Source organism: Hypomesus transpacificus, unplaced genomic scaffold (genome assembly GCF_021917145.1).
Source record: "Hypomesus transpacificus isolate Combined female unplaced genomic scaffold, fHypTra1 scaffold_185, whole genome shotgun sequence".
Lineage (NCBI taxonomy): Eukaryota > Metazoa > Chordata > Actinopteri > Osmeriformes > Osmeridae > Hypomesus > Hypomesus transpacificus.
Window position 1 is genome coordinate 110,044 of NW_025813734.1, and position 15,681 is coordinate 125,724.

Sequence of the window (15,681 nt, forward strand, 5' to 3'; positions counted from 1 at the left end):
GCTAATTTCTGCACCTTTTTTATTGTGATCTTGTTGCCCTCAGGTTCGAGAGAGGGACTTGGCCATGGTAATGCACACCCTGTCTGCCGAGTTCACCTTGCTGAGGGTTGTCAACGGAGAGACAGTTGCTGCTCACAGCCTTGGAGTCACCAATGGTTTTGTCAAGCCAAAGCTTGGTAGGGATTGTCTAATTAAATGCAACTAGTGCAGAGTGCCCGTGATGCAGTCGGTTAAGATGCCAGTGAAACACAAATACTTACTTGAACTATAGACAGTGCCCTTGATAAAATTGGTGGCACAAACACACAGACTCCTGAACTTATAGATAGGGCAACATGCTCGCGATGATGTCGGGAAATTACATTACAGATTTCTGGAAATTATAGATAGATAGTGCAGTGCCCGTGATGCAGCTAGTGATGACAGTTCTTCTCAGTGGCAGAAGTCATTACATGCACAATGGGTGAGCCAGTTGTCATAATTGTAGGCCTTATTCACCATACAGCACCTGTTCTGGGGGTGCCGCCCCCCCCCCCCCCCCCCCCCCCCCCCCCCCCCCCCCATAAACCTATTGTTTCTGTCGTATGCCTGTTTCCTCTGTATATCCTTATTTTTTCGGCTCGCGAGAGCTAACTTTGTGAAGCTCAGTCAACTCAACATGGCCGAGAGTTGAGAGCGAAGGTCTCGTATGACACCTGCGAAATATGAACTTTGCAGAGAGCCCGGTTCTCAAGCTACTCGATGGAAACTAAACCCATTCTAATTTGTACACCCACAGAGATTCCTGGCATTAATCAAGAGATGCAAAAAAGACAGAATAATAAAAAAGGGTTTTTCCTCGCTCAAAATGTTGCAGAGGTGATCACATCCTGATCATCTGCATGCCTTCAACTGGCTCAAGCAAAAATGTTTACAAGTAGCAATAATTCGCTCTAATAATTATCATTAAATAAAATGACAATCACGTTAAATAAATAATTTAAAATAAATATTATATATATATATACTAATATATATTATATATGTATATATATTATAATATATACTAATAAATAATATAATAGCCATTTTTTTCCCTTACACAGTTCACAACCAGAGGGCAGGAGGCAGAACATTTTAGCCTCCTATTTTTTGTTTTATAAAATCTCTTCGTGAACTCCTTGTAGTCCAAGGCCTCCTGGTCTGGTCCATTGATAGCCACATTTCATCACGTATCTCTATAGAATAGGCCTATCTTTTGCGCACAAGTATCTTAACCTTCTTTCTTTTTTGAACAATCATGCCTTAAGAAACTCTCTGCTAGGCTATTCTGATACATACTGTGCATGACTTGTAATAGTGTTCTCAATCATTTATTACAATCTTGAGTGCTGAAATATTTATGATCGTAAGATGTTAAAGAAACTAGTTAGCGTCTTTAAGTCAACGCACTAATGTTTTTCATTTTATGCAGCTAGCTAGCTAACCTTTTTAAACAAAACAAAGCTGAATACACTAAACTGATGAGATGTAACGTTCATTTAGGAAACCTTTTCATGAAACCGGACTGGCTTGGATCCAAAAGACACAATATTCACCTGTTTGAACTACCATGAAAAATCAGGGTGCTAAGGGAAAAAACGCTATTTTGGCAGCGCCTTTTTCGGTGCACTGATCTTGATACAGCTCCACCACAACGGCATAGTGGCACAATTGCAGTTATAAACGACAGAAATATACCGATAGCAACGCTTGTCAGAAAACTATTTTTTTAATACTACTCCGACTCCATTACGGACAGACAGACAAATAAATCTAAAGGTTTGACAATAAAATAAAATCCATCCGATATCTGTGGGCGTTGCAGGACAAAGAAACACAACCAATCATCAAGGTTGGACCGGCACAAATGATTGGATGGCATTTTGACTGAATGCAATGACAAGCTACTTGTCTAACTACCTCCCGGCAGTTGTCAGGCAGCACGTTCGTGTGGCTTTGAGGGAGGGGGTGGGATATTTAGGATTCCTCCGTCGGGAGGAAAACTACAGCAGCTGTTGGTATAATTATTATTATTGTAATTTCTCATGAAGTCATGGGTAAAGGGTTTTGAAATTTGGCAAATTGATACAATATGCCACAACTAAAGGCCGAATTATACTACTCCAACTCCGTTACGGACAGACAGACAGAGTTGGACGGATTTGTTGAATATATAGTACTCCGAAGGCTGTGGGTGCTGAAAACAATTCACCGCCAGAAGAGCAGGTGGCGCTGCACTGCAATGCTAGCTACGTTCTCGAAAAGTCGGAGCAAATTTACAAATTAGCCGTTTCATCAATAAAATAAGCACATTTTCAGCAACTACACTGCCCATTTCTCGTCACATTTTAATTCAGATGCTGATTTACATGTACTGTTTAGCTGAAATATGAATTTTAAAAACGTACAGCAATGGCGGTCAAAGGATTCTGTTTGTCGTGTTGGTCACGGCAACCCCGCCCCTGTCGCAAGCGGTTCTTAATACGGACCAATCACAGCCAAGGGGTAGCCGTAAAAGAACGGACTGGCGGACAGATAGTCAGGAAAATTAGGAGGTGCACGTAGAGGGCTCGGAGAAGGTGTTCCCTGTGTCCGTCTCCATGAAACAGAGTAGTATAATTCGGCCTTAATGAACTGCCAAATAATTCTGGTCTTAGTGGAACGCCGGTAGCAAACGCATTGAATCAAAAGTTTAGAAAGTTGGCCTGAATGTAGCTAGGAATACCGCCAGAAAATCTGGCACCGGATCTTTCGGGTCCACCTCCTTTTCTCAGCTCAATAACTAGCGAGAAATTTAAAATAAATATGCCAATTAGTTTAGACCAGGGGTACTCAATGGGTGGACTCCGGTCCGGATCCAGACCCGGACGCAATAACAATTTGGATCGAAGCCCGAATTAACATTCTAATTTTGTCATGATCCAAGCAAGTTTTCATTGGTGCGTGATTTTGAACTATAGCTTATATCAGAGCCCGTCTACGGACAGCCTGTCCACTCACTATTAAGCCCAATTGTACTGAATTTGAGTTCCACTGCGGGTGATCGCCGGCATATGGCAATTAGTGCAAAATGAATGGGAGTCTATGGAGCTAGACGGCTAAATTTGTCTTTTGCCTGATTGTCGTTGAGAAATCTCAGATTTTATTTTAGTATTTGCAAGTTCAACATGGAATATAGGTTGAAAGTTGAATGAACGAGTACTTATGTATTTTCGAATTCTTACAGGGTGAGTCATTGCCCATAACACGCTAGCATTCTTATAATGAATGCTGATTGTATGATGTCATTGACATTTTAAAAGGCTTTTTAGAACAAAAAAGTGACACCCAGCAGTGTGTATTTTCTTTGCCTCCTCTTTTGAATGCAACATTCAAATTACTTGACAAAAAATGATATCCTGAGAAACGTGGATTTTGAGGGGTATAGCTCCATAAACCTCCATTAATTCTGCACTCACTGGTGAGCGCCCTCATATGGAACCAGAGTGGAACTGCAACCAGTTCAGAAGCCGGAAGTTTCCCGAGAGTGGCAGTTCTTCCCATATTCTCTGGTATTACTTAGCTTTGGTTCATGTAATGTAGCATGATTATACGTTAATATAAGGCAAGGTAGTGTGACGTGATGCAAATGTTACAAACTGATGCTGCACATTATTTGAGATAGATATGTATTTATTTAACTATTCACAGGGCATTTGTCATTATCTCCATTACTTCAAAAAGTGACGTGGAAGTGGAAGGGTTTTCCCTGGTTTTCCCTCTCCTTCACTCGCAGTGCACCGGTGTGAGAATACAAACAATGTCATGTAACTGGGGGCAGAGGGCAATGCTGACGTTATGGTGACAAAATAAATTAACACAGAACTGGATGATATTGCAAAATTTTTTTTTTTACTTTACTAATGATGGGCTTATCGTATTGATGCAGCCACAAAAAAAAAGGTTTAGGCATTTTTAGGCACATTTAACAGGTTTCAGAAGAGGTTAACTGGTGATTTTCGTTGTTTGTATTCTTCCCCTGCTAGCATAATTGCATGTCATGTCTGTTGATTCAATAGCGATTGCTGCCCTTGCTCACGTTTGTATTTTAGGTGCATTATTATGCTGAAGTAGTTTTTATTAATAGTGGGTATATTGTTATTATTTGCTACAGAATGCTTAGCCTATCAAGATCAAATGAAGCCGACAGTGTACATGCTTTTGAGTACCTTGAACGATAGGGCTAGGCTACTGACCATTTACAATAAGTTGTTACGTCAATTATTAATTGGCAGCATATTTCTGCCCTTTAGAACATACTTTAAGTACCCTAACTCAGTGGTTTTCAAACTTTTTGTGCCCAAGGCACACCAAAAGGCATGTCAAAATCTCAAGGCACACCTGTATTCATATCTGTGCAAAGCGCCTCTATAACATGTGTTATCACTCTGTAAACGTTTATTTTTATTTACTGATGTTATGGGGAAAGGTGCCATCGCTGAGGGTCCAATTAGAATGAAGAAAAAAAGGGAGACTTGGATATCCAGTAGAATCATAACTCTTTGTATTAAATACTTGTAAAAACAATGAATTCATTGAGGTGTTGGTGGGTGTATGTGGTAAAGCACAAACAGAAAATATACAAAATGCAGGTGTCATGCATAGCTCAGAAATTAATACATAACTCTGTAGTACCATTTGAATGATACATTATACAGGGAACTAGCCCTTGTGAGGCCAACAATGACGGTGTTTCACTGGGCATACAACGTGACTTCCATGTATGACTGAAGTGACCTATATACAAGGGTACCACACTATAAAAACCTTTAAAGACAAAGAAAGTGCAAAAGTGCCCGGACCAAGCTGCCACTCCATCCGAATGTGCCGTAAAGCAAACCAAAAACATTTGTAACGTGCGGAGTAGAGTCATGTGACCAACGTGATTTCCATATATGGTCATTTAAATAGACACGCATTATGGGCAACTGGGCAACTTAACTTATTATGGCCTCTTTTTTTTTTTTACAACTAATGCCAAATACAATTAGTCAAAAAACTATATTACTACTTATTAAATATTTACTGACAAACTAATTCTATAATTAATTTAAAAGTTTGTAAACTTACAACTAATGTATATTTGAATCAGCATTTAAACATTTTATATTGTACATTTGCTATTTAACATTTGCTATTTTGCCTGCTTACAAGCTAGTGAGAAACATGTGCCTGTCGTTGCTCGCAGATTTTTTTAATTCTTGGTGGTACTGAAGAGAGGGCCACTCGCAAGTCCTGTTCAACGGAGAGGCGTGACCTCCTGTTGCTCCTCATGTAAACTAGAGTAGAGAATGCCAACTCACACAGGTAGGTAGTGGGAAAAAGAAGAAGTTGTTCAATCGCGTGGCGGGAGATAGTTGGGTACTCTGATGCAGAAGCCAACCAAAACTGATCCAGTGGGAGCTCACTAAATTTGAGTTTCATTGTGCGGTCCATCCGGAGCTCTGCACATTCCTCTCTTTCCCTCAAAATGAGCTTTTGTGTTGAGGATTCCTGATTGAATGGGGCTCGAATCCAGTCAAAGTCCTCGATGTCGGCCACACGTGGAAAGTAGCGCTCAAACCTCTCTTTTAATTTCTGAAGGTGTTCAGCAAATAAAGCGCGCTCCCTAGCAGCCTGTGGCGCGGCTGATGCCAGTGGGAACATCTCCATGGAACCCTGTTGCAAAGCCTCCTGCCACAGGATAAGCTTGCCCATAAACCCCCGAATCTTGTCTGTGGACGATAGAATGTTCTCATTCCTGCCCTGAAGCTTGGTGTTTAACTCGTTGAGATGCCCAAAAATATCTGCAAAGTAAGCCAGCTTGGCGCCCCACCTCTGATCGGCGAGCTTGTCCTTATGAGGGACAGGGTGTTCCTTCGAAAACTCCAAAACCTCTTCTCGCAGCTCATAAAGACGGGACAGGACTTTTCCCCGTGACAGCCAACGTACCTCTGTGTGGAGGAGTAGGCTTTGGTGGTCAGCTCCCATCTCAGCGCACAGTTGGGAGAATAGCCGAGACTTTAATGGCCTTGATTTTATGTAATTCACCACCTGCACAGATTGATCCAGCACCTCAGCCAACTCCGGGGGCATGGTTTTGGCAACTAATGCCTCGAGATGTAAAATACCGTGGTTTGTCACATTATTTGGGTTTTGTTCTTTCACCTTGGCAATAACACCTCTCACTCTCCCCGTCATGCATGCTGCACCATCTGTACAAAGACTGACACACATTTCCCAGGTCAGACCTTTCTCTTTTAAATAGTCATTAGTTACCCTGAATACCTCTTCCCCTGTTGTGTGGCTTTCCACTTCTTTACAGAAAAAAAAAGTCTCTTTGATTGAATCACCATCAACATATCTGACGTTTGCCAGGAGTTGGGCAGCCCCACTTATGTCAGTTGACTCGTCCACCTGTAGAGAAAATGTGCCGCTGACCTGCAGTTTCTCCGTCAACTGTTGTTCTATGTCATCTGACATGTCATCGATCCTTCTTTTAACTGTATTATCTGACGAAGGCACTTTTGATAAGGCATTTGCGGCATCTGGACCCAGCATGACACCTGCAATTTTTTTTAAAGCGGGGAGGATGAGCGGATGAGTCTCCGCTATTGTGTGTGGTTTTTTCTGCTTTGCAATAAGCTCCGCTAGCATATAACTTGCCTCCATAGCCTTATCAGACACTTTTACACAATTCAACAAATGGTCTTGCTGCCTCTGGTTCAGATCCTTCGCTCTTTTAAAGAAGGCCAAGTTTCTCTCAACATGAAAGGGATGTTTGGTTTCCAAGTGCCTCTTCAATTTACTTGGCACCATGTTAGCATTAGCCAACTTCTCCCGACAGATTACGCACTCGGGATGGAGGCAGTTGACATCCCCGGTCCAGGTGAAGCCATAAGACAGGTAGCTTTCATGATACTGTCTGCTGACAGTCTTTCTTTTCTTCTCTTTAGGTGGTTCTTCTACGCTGACTATCTGTGGTTTGCCCCTCACAATAAAGCAATCCATTTTATTTCTTATAATGACTTTTAGCAAAACTAGCTAACCGCAATCCGTTATTGTTGTTTGACAGGACATTCTGAGGTAACATTCTTTGAGCGTCTGTGTGTTGCGGCTCTCGCTCTTTGCGCAAGAACGGTTCGAACGCGCCACCAAGTCTATTAACTTGGACGCTGTGTGTGCCACCACCAAGGCTGATATTTTGTTACAAATCTTACTGGCGCTAAGCCATCAATTTTGATATTTTTTGGGCAACATTTGTATGGCTGTCACAAAATCCCACGGCACACCTGGCCTTGCCTCACGGCACACCAGAGTGCCGCGGCACACCGTTTGGGAACCATTGCCCGAACTGAATTGCTTTACGGAAAATAGGACATAAATATATGCAATATTACATTTGTTATTAGACTATTACATTAACTTACTCCAAAATGTAGGGTTAGAACTTTATTTCGGCCGAGTGGGGGACAGACCTGCCCCCACTGCTAAAAAAAATCCTAGGGAAACACTGCACTAGTAAGAAAAACAACTCCACAGCTGTTTAGGAAGCATAACGGCGACAGAACATGTTCGGCACTCCCCTTACTTAAATCAAAAGTCTTTCAATAGGTGTTTATTATTAAGTTTTCCAAACTTAGTTTCAAGCTTATTTTTGTTTTTGTAGGCATATTTTTTGTTTGCAGATGGTAATTTTGGAATAGGGATTCCAGCTGAGATACTGCCAGTGAAAACATTGTTAGAATCAGCTTGTTTCAAAGTGGGTTCTTAATGAATGAATGCAATATGAGTAAATGCTTAAAAATATCACTAGAAGGGGAAAAACAAGGGAAGTTTAAGTCACATAGGTTTGGACAATTTTTACACAGGATTGCCCTATTTCTTCCTTTTCATGCAACTGTTTCAACTATGTGAGGCTGCCACAGACAGACTATCACCATCCCCTATTGCAGGATATGAGAAGAATCTCAGGGAAGTGAAAAGAGAACACTGTTTTATTATACACTCTTATTAAGTGTAAATGAGCAGCAACAAATGTAAACTTTTTAATTTATGTAATCTTCATAAATAATAAGTATGGATGTTATTTAAATTACCCAAATATGACTTGTACAATTTAAGTTAAAAAAAAGCAACCATTTGCAACCAACACAAGCATACCCCACAATTTCCCCTCAATGTACCCTCTCTAGTTTTGAAGTGAATTTGCTTTTATAACTGACATGGCCAGGTTAGCAGTGCTGACTGCTGGCATATGAATCAGCTGCTTTCAAAGGGTTTACGGATTAAATGCTGGCTAGCTAACAGAACAACAGTATAAAGTGGATACTTTCGGTATAGATCAGTGAATTTTGTTACATAAATTAATGTGTTTACTGATGTCAAAACTGCCTGCACGTTGCAAATGTGCTACAACATTATAATCACCAGTTGCATCACAGACATGGGCACTATTCCTACCACTTTAACCTCCTTGGTCATTTTCTTAAGGCATGGATATAGCGATCCACAAACGGGCATATGACAGGAACAATGTTAGTACAAATTTAGTCTAAAAAATAGTCTCTTATTTATACGAATGTGATACAGAAAATACATGACTACTTTACAGCATTGCATAGCATAAAGGAAAGAATGCAAACATTACTGTAAACATCGAACACACTTCTTAGGCAGAACTGCACATGCAAGCGCTGCATGGTGAATTTTTCCCACAATTATGACAACTGTCGAACAAATGAACGAAATGTCTAGATATTTGTGGTGGGAAGACACTTTAACAGAGAACCAATATAATACATTTTAATTAACATAGCATAAGCAATTGATAATGTCGGAAACAGCAGACAAATGAAGGCTTCATAATCATTTGCAGAATGTACTAGAGCATTGGCAATTTGTTTTAAAATAATGAAAAATTGATCTTATGATGTGCATAAGTGACAAGGCGGGATGATGTGGAGGTTGAACAAGTACTTCAGAGATGACAGAATTTCAATTGTGATCTCAGAAATATAGGTACCAAACCCACTGAGAAGAACCTTCATCACCAGCTGCATCACGTGCACTGCACTATCTATAATTCCAGAAAAATGTTTATATCACCGACATCATTCCCAATTTTATCACGGGCACTGTGCACTAGTATTTTAGAATGGCAGGAAATGAGTTTTCAAATGTATGGTCATTTTTTTGTCATTTTCTGGCTACCCAAGTAGAAAGGTTCTGGCTATGCTCCTGCATACAAATATAGCTAATTAAAAACATTTATATTTTCACTTATCACACACAGCCTTGCTTTAGTTTCAATACCTCTAAATTAATACATTAATATCTTCTTTCTTTCAGGCTGCTAGTTAGCAAGTTAGTTGAGGGCCTTGTCATCAGCTGAACTTACTACACGGGGTGTTGCTTTCAGTATCTTTTCCACTTATTAAATCCTCATTGTTGGTCTTTATTGGCTTTTAATCAAAACTTCAAGAATCTTACAGAAATCCGGCAGTTTGTCAGCCCTCAGGGACCCATAACGGGCAGTGGTATGTCTGTTCAAAAGCGGCACCTTTTATATCACCTCAAATATCCTTTGTTTTGTTAGTTTTTTGGCGTCCAAACAACTTTACCTGCTTCACTGCACGTCTTTTGGTCCTGAGCCATACACCTGCCAAATTTCATCTTCATACACTGCCTGGTTTGCAAGATAATCAAGCCATAGACAGACAGATTCCTGGCGTTACACCTGGATTACAGCTTGAATGGAGTAATCAAACTGTAACCAAGTGAAACTGTAAACTAATTCACCATTGTAAAAAATACATTATTTAATTTTTTTACATCTGAAAGAGGACCATTAACATATATTCAACATGGTTTGTTTCTTGAAAATGTTTGCTTTCTCTCTCTTTCAGTGCCTCGACCTATCATCCACCCATTGTCCAGCCCCAGCAACATGTTCTGTGTGACAAGCTTGGATCCAGACACACTGCCCTCAGTGGTCACCCTGCTCATGGATGTCATGTTCTACTCAGGCGGGTGAGGACCTCTCTCCTCAGCACTCTTGTTTCACATATGGCTGTCACCAGAGGCCATCTGTCGTCTCTATTAAGAGACTTGAGCAAACAATTTCTTGCAGACTAAACGGGTGCACTTCAGGACTTAAAACTATTTGTTTTCTCCTCATAGAAAGTATTTTACCTAACCTAAATATTGTTAGACTGGTGGGTGGTTTGGACCTGACCTGTACAAATATGTCTAATGTTGAACAAGGTGTCTAATTTAAATTTAAAAAAGACAGTTGAATAATTAACTTCCTTTGGCCATATTTTTTCTCAGGATAAAGGAACCTGGGGTGTCTAATGAAGACTCTGGTCACATCCGCTTCTTTTCCTTCTCGCTGATTGAGGGCTACATCTCTTTAGTTATGGATGAACAGATGACACGCAGGTAATGTGGCAAGGCTCACTGTACCTGATATATAAAGAGCATTGAAAGTGTTCTGATGGAATTCCTTTACACTACTACAAGGCCTTAGATTTTGTTTTGATGGGTGCCTGATGATTTGTCAAATAATCTAGAGGTATAGATTTACACATTCAAGAGGTCACTGAGTTTACAGACCTGAACTATGCTTTATGTGGGTCAGTGGTGTCTCCAAGCTATGTGGATAAAAAGTGGACCAAGCTTTCTATACTTTTGAGGGGACTTTTCTTAAGTAGTGTGTAAGGGAAACCTCAGACCGATTCATTGCCATGATAGTTCTATTAGTTCCATGGTAACCTGTTACATAGACTCCTTATCTAGCACATGTGAACTACTTACCGTATTTTTCGGACTATAAGTTGCTCCGGAGTACAAGTCGCATCAGTCCAAAAATGCGTCAGGAAGAGGCAAAAAACATATAAATCGCACTGGACTATAAATCGCATTTATTTAGAAATGCATTTCACAAAATCCAAGACCAAGAACAGGCATCTGGAAAGGCAAGTTATTCAACTACAGAATAGCACACGGAAAAACAGGCTAAATAGGTGTCCGGTATGTTAACGTAACACATTAACAGTTATTCAGCTACACAATAGCATAAAGAATATACCTGGGAGACTGAATAGGCTCAATTTAAATTTACATAACAAGCTAGCGAGTCCAACAAGCAAGTTACCGGTAAGCTAGTTCACCAAGCTCCAGATCTCATTCCACATTACTGAATCCGTTGAACTCGTTGGTTCATGTCAGTCAGTATGAATTAACATTTAAAAACGTTAAATTATATGTATTTTGATATATAAATCGCACCTGACTGACCTGAAAAAAGTGTGATTTATAGTCTGGAAAATACGTTAGGCCTATCTATCAGATGTAAACTAGTAGAATACATTGGCCTGACGTTGTCATACTCATAATTCTAGTCAGAATATGAGTCGGATAACTCTCCGTTGGGCTGTGAGTATGGGGCGTGTTTCAACCGAACTCGTAAAACAAATGCCTCTTCGCTCAATTGGATAGACCTTCAACCAATCAGAGCAACTTAATATGTTGTTTGTTTAAAACAAATTCAACCCAAGTGCTCTTTGGTGACGTGGTTGATTACGCTACTGTTGATCCATCATTGTATAAAGCCCGCTGTGACAATTTCATCGGTCCGAACAGCTCCCGGACATAAGCTGTGTCTACTACCGCGCACTTGTGCACTTCGAGCACTAACTTTCTTAGGGCGCTTCAATCACTAAACCAGCAGAATTCAGTGCACTGAAAGAACCCGGATGGCTCATGTACCTGTTACATGAGCAAGTACCTGTTCATGTTAAATTGATTTCATCCAATCAGAATCAGAATGGGATTTATTCGCCATGAAAGTTTGCACAGACAAGGAATTACTTTGGCAGGAAGGTGCATACAATAAACATATAGGAACCAAAAAAATTTATATGTGGACTATCTATACTAAGGGTACATAGGGTACATAATCTAGCAGTACTAAGTGGAATTGGAATAAAATAAAATGTACAATAAAATAAAATCTAAGTTGTCATAAAATATATTATAAGTTACCACTTACAATATAAAAAATACAAAAAATACAAATATTATAAAAAATGTGCAAGATACAATGCAAGATGATGATGGAGGGGGGAGTGAAGGGATAGTTCAGGGCTGTCCAATTGTCTTTCAAAACAACAGTAGAACTCGTTCAGGTCGTTGGCCAGACGAGAGTCGTTAGTGGAGTGGGGGGCTCTGGGCTTGTAGTTGGTGATCTGCCTGAGCCCTCTCCAGACAGAAGCAGAGTCGTTAGCAGAGAACTGGCGCTTCAGCCTCACTGAGTACAGTCATTTAGCCTCTCTCACCGCCTTGCTAAACCTGTTCTTCGACTCCTTGAATCTGTCCTTGTCCCCACTCCTAAACGCTGCCCCTTTGTCCAGCCTCAGCCTTCTGAGTTTAGCTGTAAACCAGGGTTTGTCGTTGTTGTAGACACCTGGTGCGTGTTGGTATACAGCAGTCCTCACAGAAGCTGATGTATGATGTCACAGCCTCCATGAGCTCATCCAGACTATTGGAGGCAGTCATGAACACATCCCAGTCAGTTGAGTCCAAGCACGCCCGCAGATCCTCCATAGCCTCACTGGTCCACTGTTTCGATGTCCTCACTGCAGGCTTACAGCTCTTTAGCTGCTGCCTGTATGCAGGAATCAGGTGGACCATGGCGTGGTCTGAGTGACCCAGTGCTGCTCGGGGAACCGCATGGTATGCTTTACTGATAGTAGAGTAGCAGCGATCCAAAGTGTTCCCTTCTCTGGTAGGGCATTAAGAATACAATATGATACAATACGTTGGAAATCAAAATCATACTCAAATCCCGAAAAAAAAAAAAAAAAAAAAAACATGTGATGACGAGTTCCATCTGGAATAGCCCTATATTTAGCCCTACAGCCTATTTCTAAAAAACAAGTTAAAGGAATATTAAACAGTGACACAAATACATTTCCGTTAAGTTTGCATCATGTCTCTGATACTTATCGGACTTGTACCCCATTCTGCCACTGTAATGCCTTAGGTCACACGCTCGTAACCATATAAATCTATGCTCGCGACTGGTTGTCGCAAAGTATGACGTGTACAGCTAGTTGCAAGCGTGCACGAGATCTCGGAGCTAGGGAAAAAGAGCCACTGTCTAAAGCTAGACCAGAAGAGTCGGAAGTGGAAAGATGGCCGCGTCCAGTCTCGCGCTCTCGCTTGCCTCACTGCGCCACTGAGCATTTTTCATAGAAACGAATGGGGACGCCATCTTGGAAGACAAAAGTAGCTTACTCTACTTCAAGTTCAAGTCTTTTATTTGTCAGGTACACAGAACAACACAAGGTCAGACTGGGCACTGAAATTCTTAAGACAAGACAACGCAAGCACCTGGCGTAACATAACATATAAGTACACAGAACATCATTTACATCTATGCTGAGCTTGAATAAGTGAAACTTCCTAAATATACAGATAGCAATAAATAATCGACTATACAAACCCTAATACTAAAACTTCCTAAATTACAGATAATAATAAATAATACACTATATTAACCCTAAATGCACATAAAACCTATTTCAACTCTATAACCCATTCTAACGTAAGTAGAGTACAGTACAATAGTGCAAAATTGCAGATCAGTGACTATGTCAATGACCATAAAGGAGCCTGGTGGCGAGGTACAGTGAGGTACAGTAGTGCAATGTTACTGATAGTGCAACCAGTAGCTGAAAGTGACAGTGTATAAGTGACTAGTGTGCAGTAAATCAATGTCCATATCAGAGTCCATTCAGAAGCCTGATGGCCCTTGGGTAGAAACTGTTGTCCAGTCTGCGTGTGCGCGACCGGTGCTCTGGTAACGCCTGCCAGAAGGCAATGGGGTAAAGAGACTGAAGGATGGGTGGGAACAGTCTCTTAGAATCCTGCCGGCTTTCCTTAGGCAACGTGTGTGGTAGGTGTCCTGTAGGGCTGCGAGCTTCCTGCCGATGATGATCTCAGCAGAACGGACCACACTTCGTAGGGCCTTGCGGTCCCTGTCTGTACAGCTCCCATACCACACTGTAATGCAACCAGTCAGTATACTCTCTATAGTGCATCTGTAAAAGTTAGTGAGGATGACTGAGTCCATACCAAACTTTTTCAGTCTCCGCAGGAAGAAGAGGCGCTTACGGTGGCGCTTTCCGCTCGAAGCACTTCATGATGACAGAGGTCAGTGCTATCGGGCGATATTCATTCAAACATGTGCAGACAGGTTAAGGGAGAGGTTGAAGATGTCACTGAAACCCCTGCCAGCTGGTCAGCGCAGCCCCTGAGGGCCCTACCTGAAATGCCGTCTGGGTCAGGTGCCTTGCGAGGGTTGATCTTCTTGAAGCACAGCCTCACCTCGGCGCCAGTGGTGTAGGCACACCACTGGCTAGGCCCTCAGGTAGCTCCACTGCAGGGGGGTCACTGTCCCTCTCAAAGCGAGCGTAGAAGGAATTCAGCTCGTCTGGCAGTAGGACAGAGGACTGGGTCTTATTGTAGCCTCTCCCTTTGTAGTCAGTAATGGCTTTAAGTCCACTCCACATGCGCCTGGGGTCAGAGCCATGGTAGCTGGACTCCACCTTGGTCCTGTAAGCCCTTTTCGCAGCTTTGATGGCCTTCAGAAGGTTGTATCTGGCCTTCCTGTATCCTGTAGATAATATAACTGTCTAGTTATATTAACTCTATGGTGGCGCGAGCAGATTTGCGTCCGTCACTTCCTCCAAGTGTTTAATATAAGTGTTCCATTTGAGACAGCACTTATCAGCGATGGAGTGCACTGAATATGTAAGTGAACTGTTTTGCAGTGCACTGTATTGCAGTGTACTTCGTAAAGTGCGCGGTAGTAGACACAGCCATTGTTTTTCCCCAACCGAGCTTCCCCAGACCCAACTTCCCGACCAAATCTTTTTGTGGGTGGGGCTAAGTTGGGCTGGCAGCCAGGCTACGAATACATAGGAATTATGTCTACAGTATATTCTTAGGACTTTAAAGACAGTGTATGATTGGGCAAGATTGCCAAACCTGAGAAATGATGACAGTGTCTCCTCATAATTTGCAATCCTAGGTTTCCGAACAATGTCCTATTCACGAGTGCTTCAGGAGAACTTTGGAAGATGGTTCGTATCGGAGGGCAGCCTTTAGGATTTGGTGAGTATCACAAGGCTTAAACCATTCAAGGTTTGTAAGTTGTGGGTAGTCAGATTTGGCACAGGTCCACTACATTATGGAGTTGGTCATAATAGAGATACATAAAGAGGCTGTGTGTCCATTGGTGTAACAGTTGTTTGATGCCAGCATCTTAAAGAGAAAATCAAACCTTAATGTTGATCAGCATATTTTTTCTTCTTGGCAGTGTGGAGAATATAATTGACATCAAGGCAGGCTTATTTACTTCTACTGACAGGTATTTCTGAATAAAAATCATTGTCATTGCCTTTTCTCAGATGAGTGTGGTATTGTGGCTCAAATATCAGAACCTCTGGCAACTGCTGACATTCCTGCTTATTACATCAGTACCTTCAAGTTTGACCATGCCCTAGTAAGTGATTAAATTGGCTTTGCATGCAGACATAAGTATCGGAAGAATACTTCTTGCCATAAAACCAT

The 15,681-nt window shown here is 41.5% G+C and overlaps 1 protein-coding gene across 1 annotated transcript in view; it reads left to right on the top strand.

Moving 5' to 3' along the window:
* The window catches only part of castor2 (cytosolic arginine sensor for mTORC1 subunit 2), a 48,451-nt gene that overhangs the window by 31,183 nt on the left and 1,587 nt on the right, over positions 1-15,681 (top strand). Inside the window, exons 4-8 of the mRNA XM_047051878.1 lie at positions 44-176; positions 9,948-10,071; positions 10,372-10,482; positions 15,140-15,222; positions 15,519-15,613. Of these exons, the coding sequence (XP_046907834.1) occupies positions 44-176; positions 9,948-10,071; positions 10,372-10,482; positions 15,140-15,222; positions 15,519-15,613 (546 nt within the window). The remainder of the gene's footprint in view (positions 1-43; positions 177-9,947; positions 10,072-10,371; positions 10,483-15,139; positions 15,223-15,518; positions 15,614-15,681) is intronic.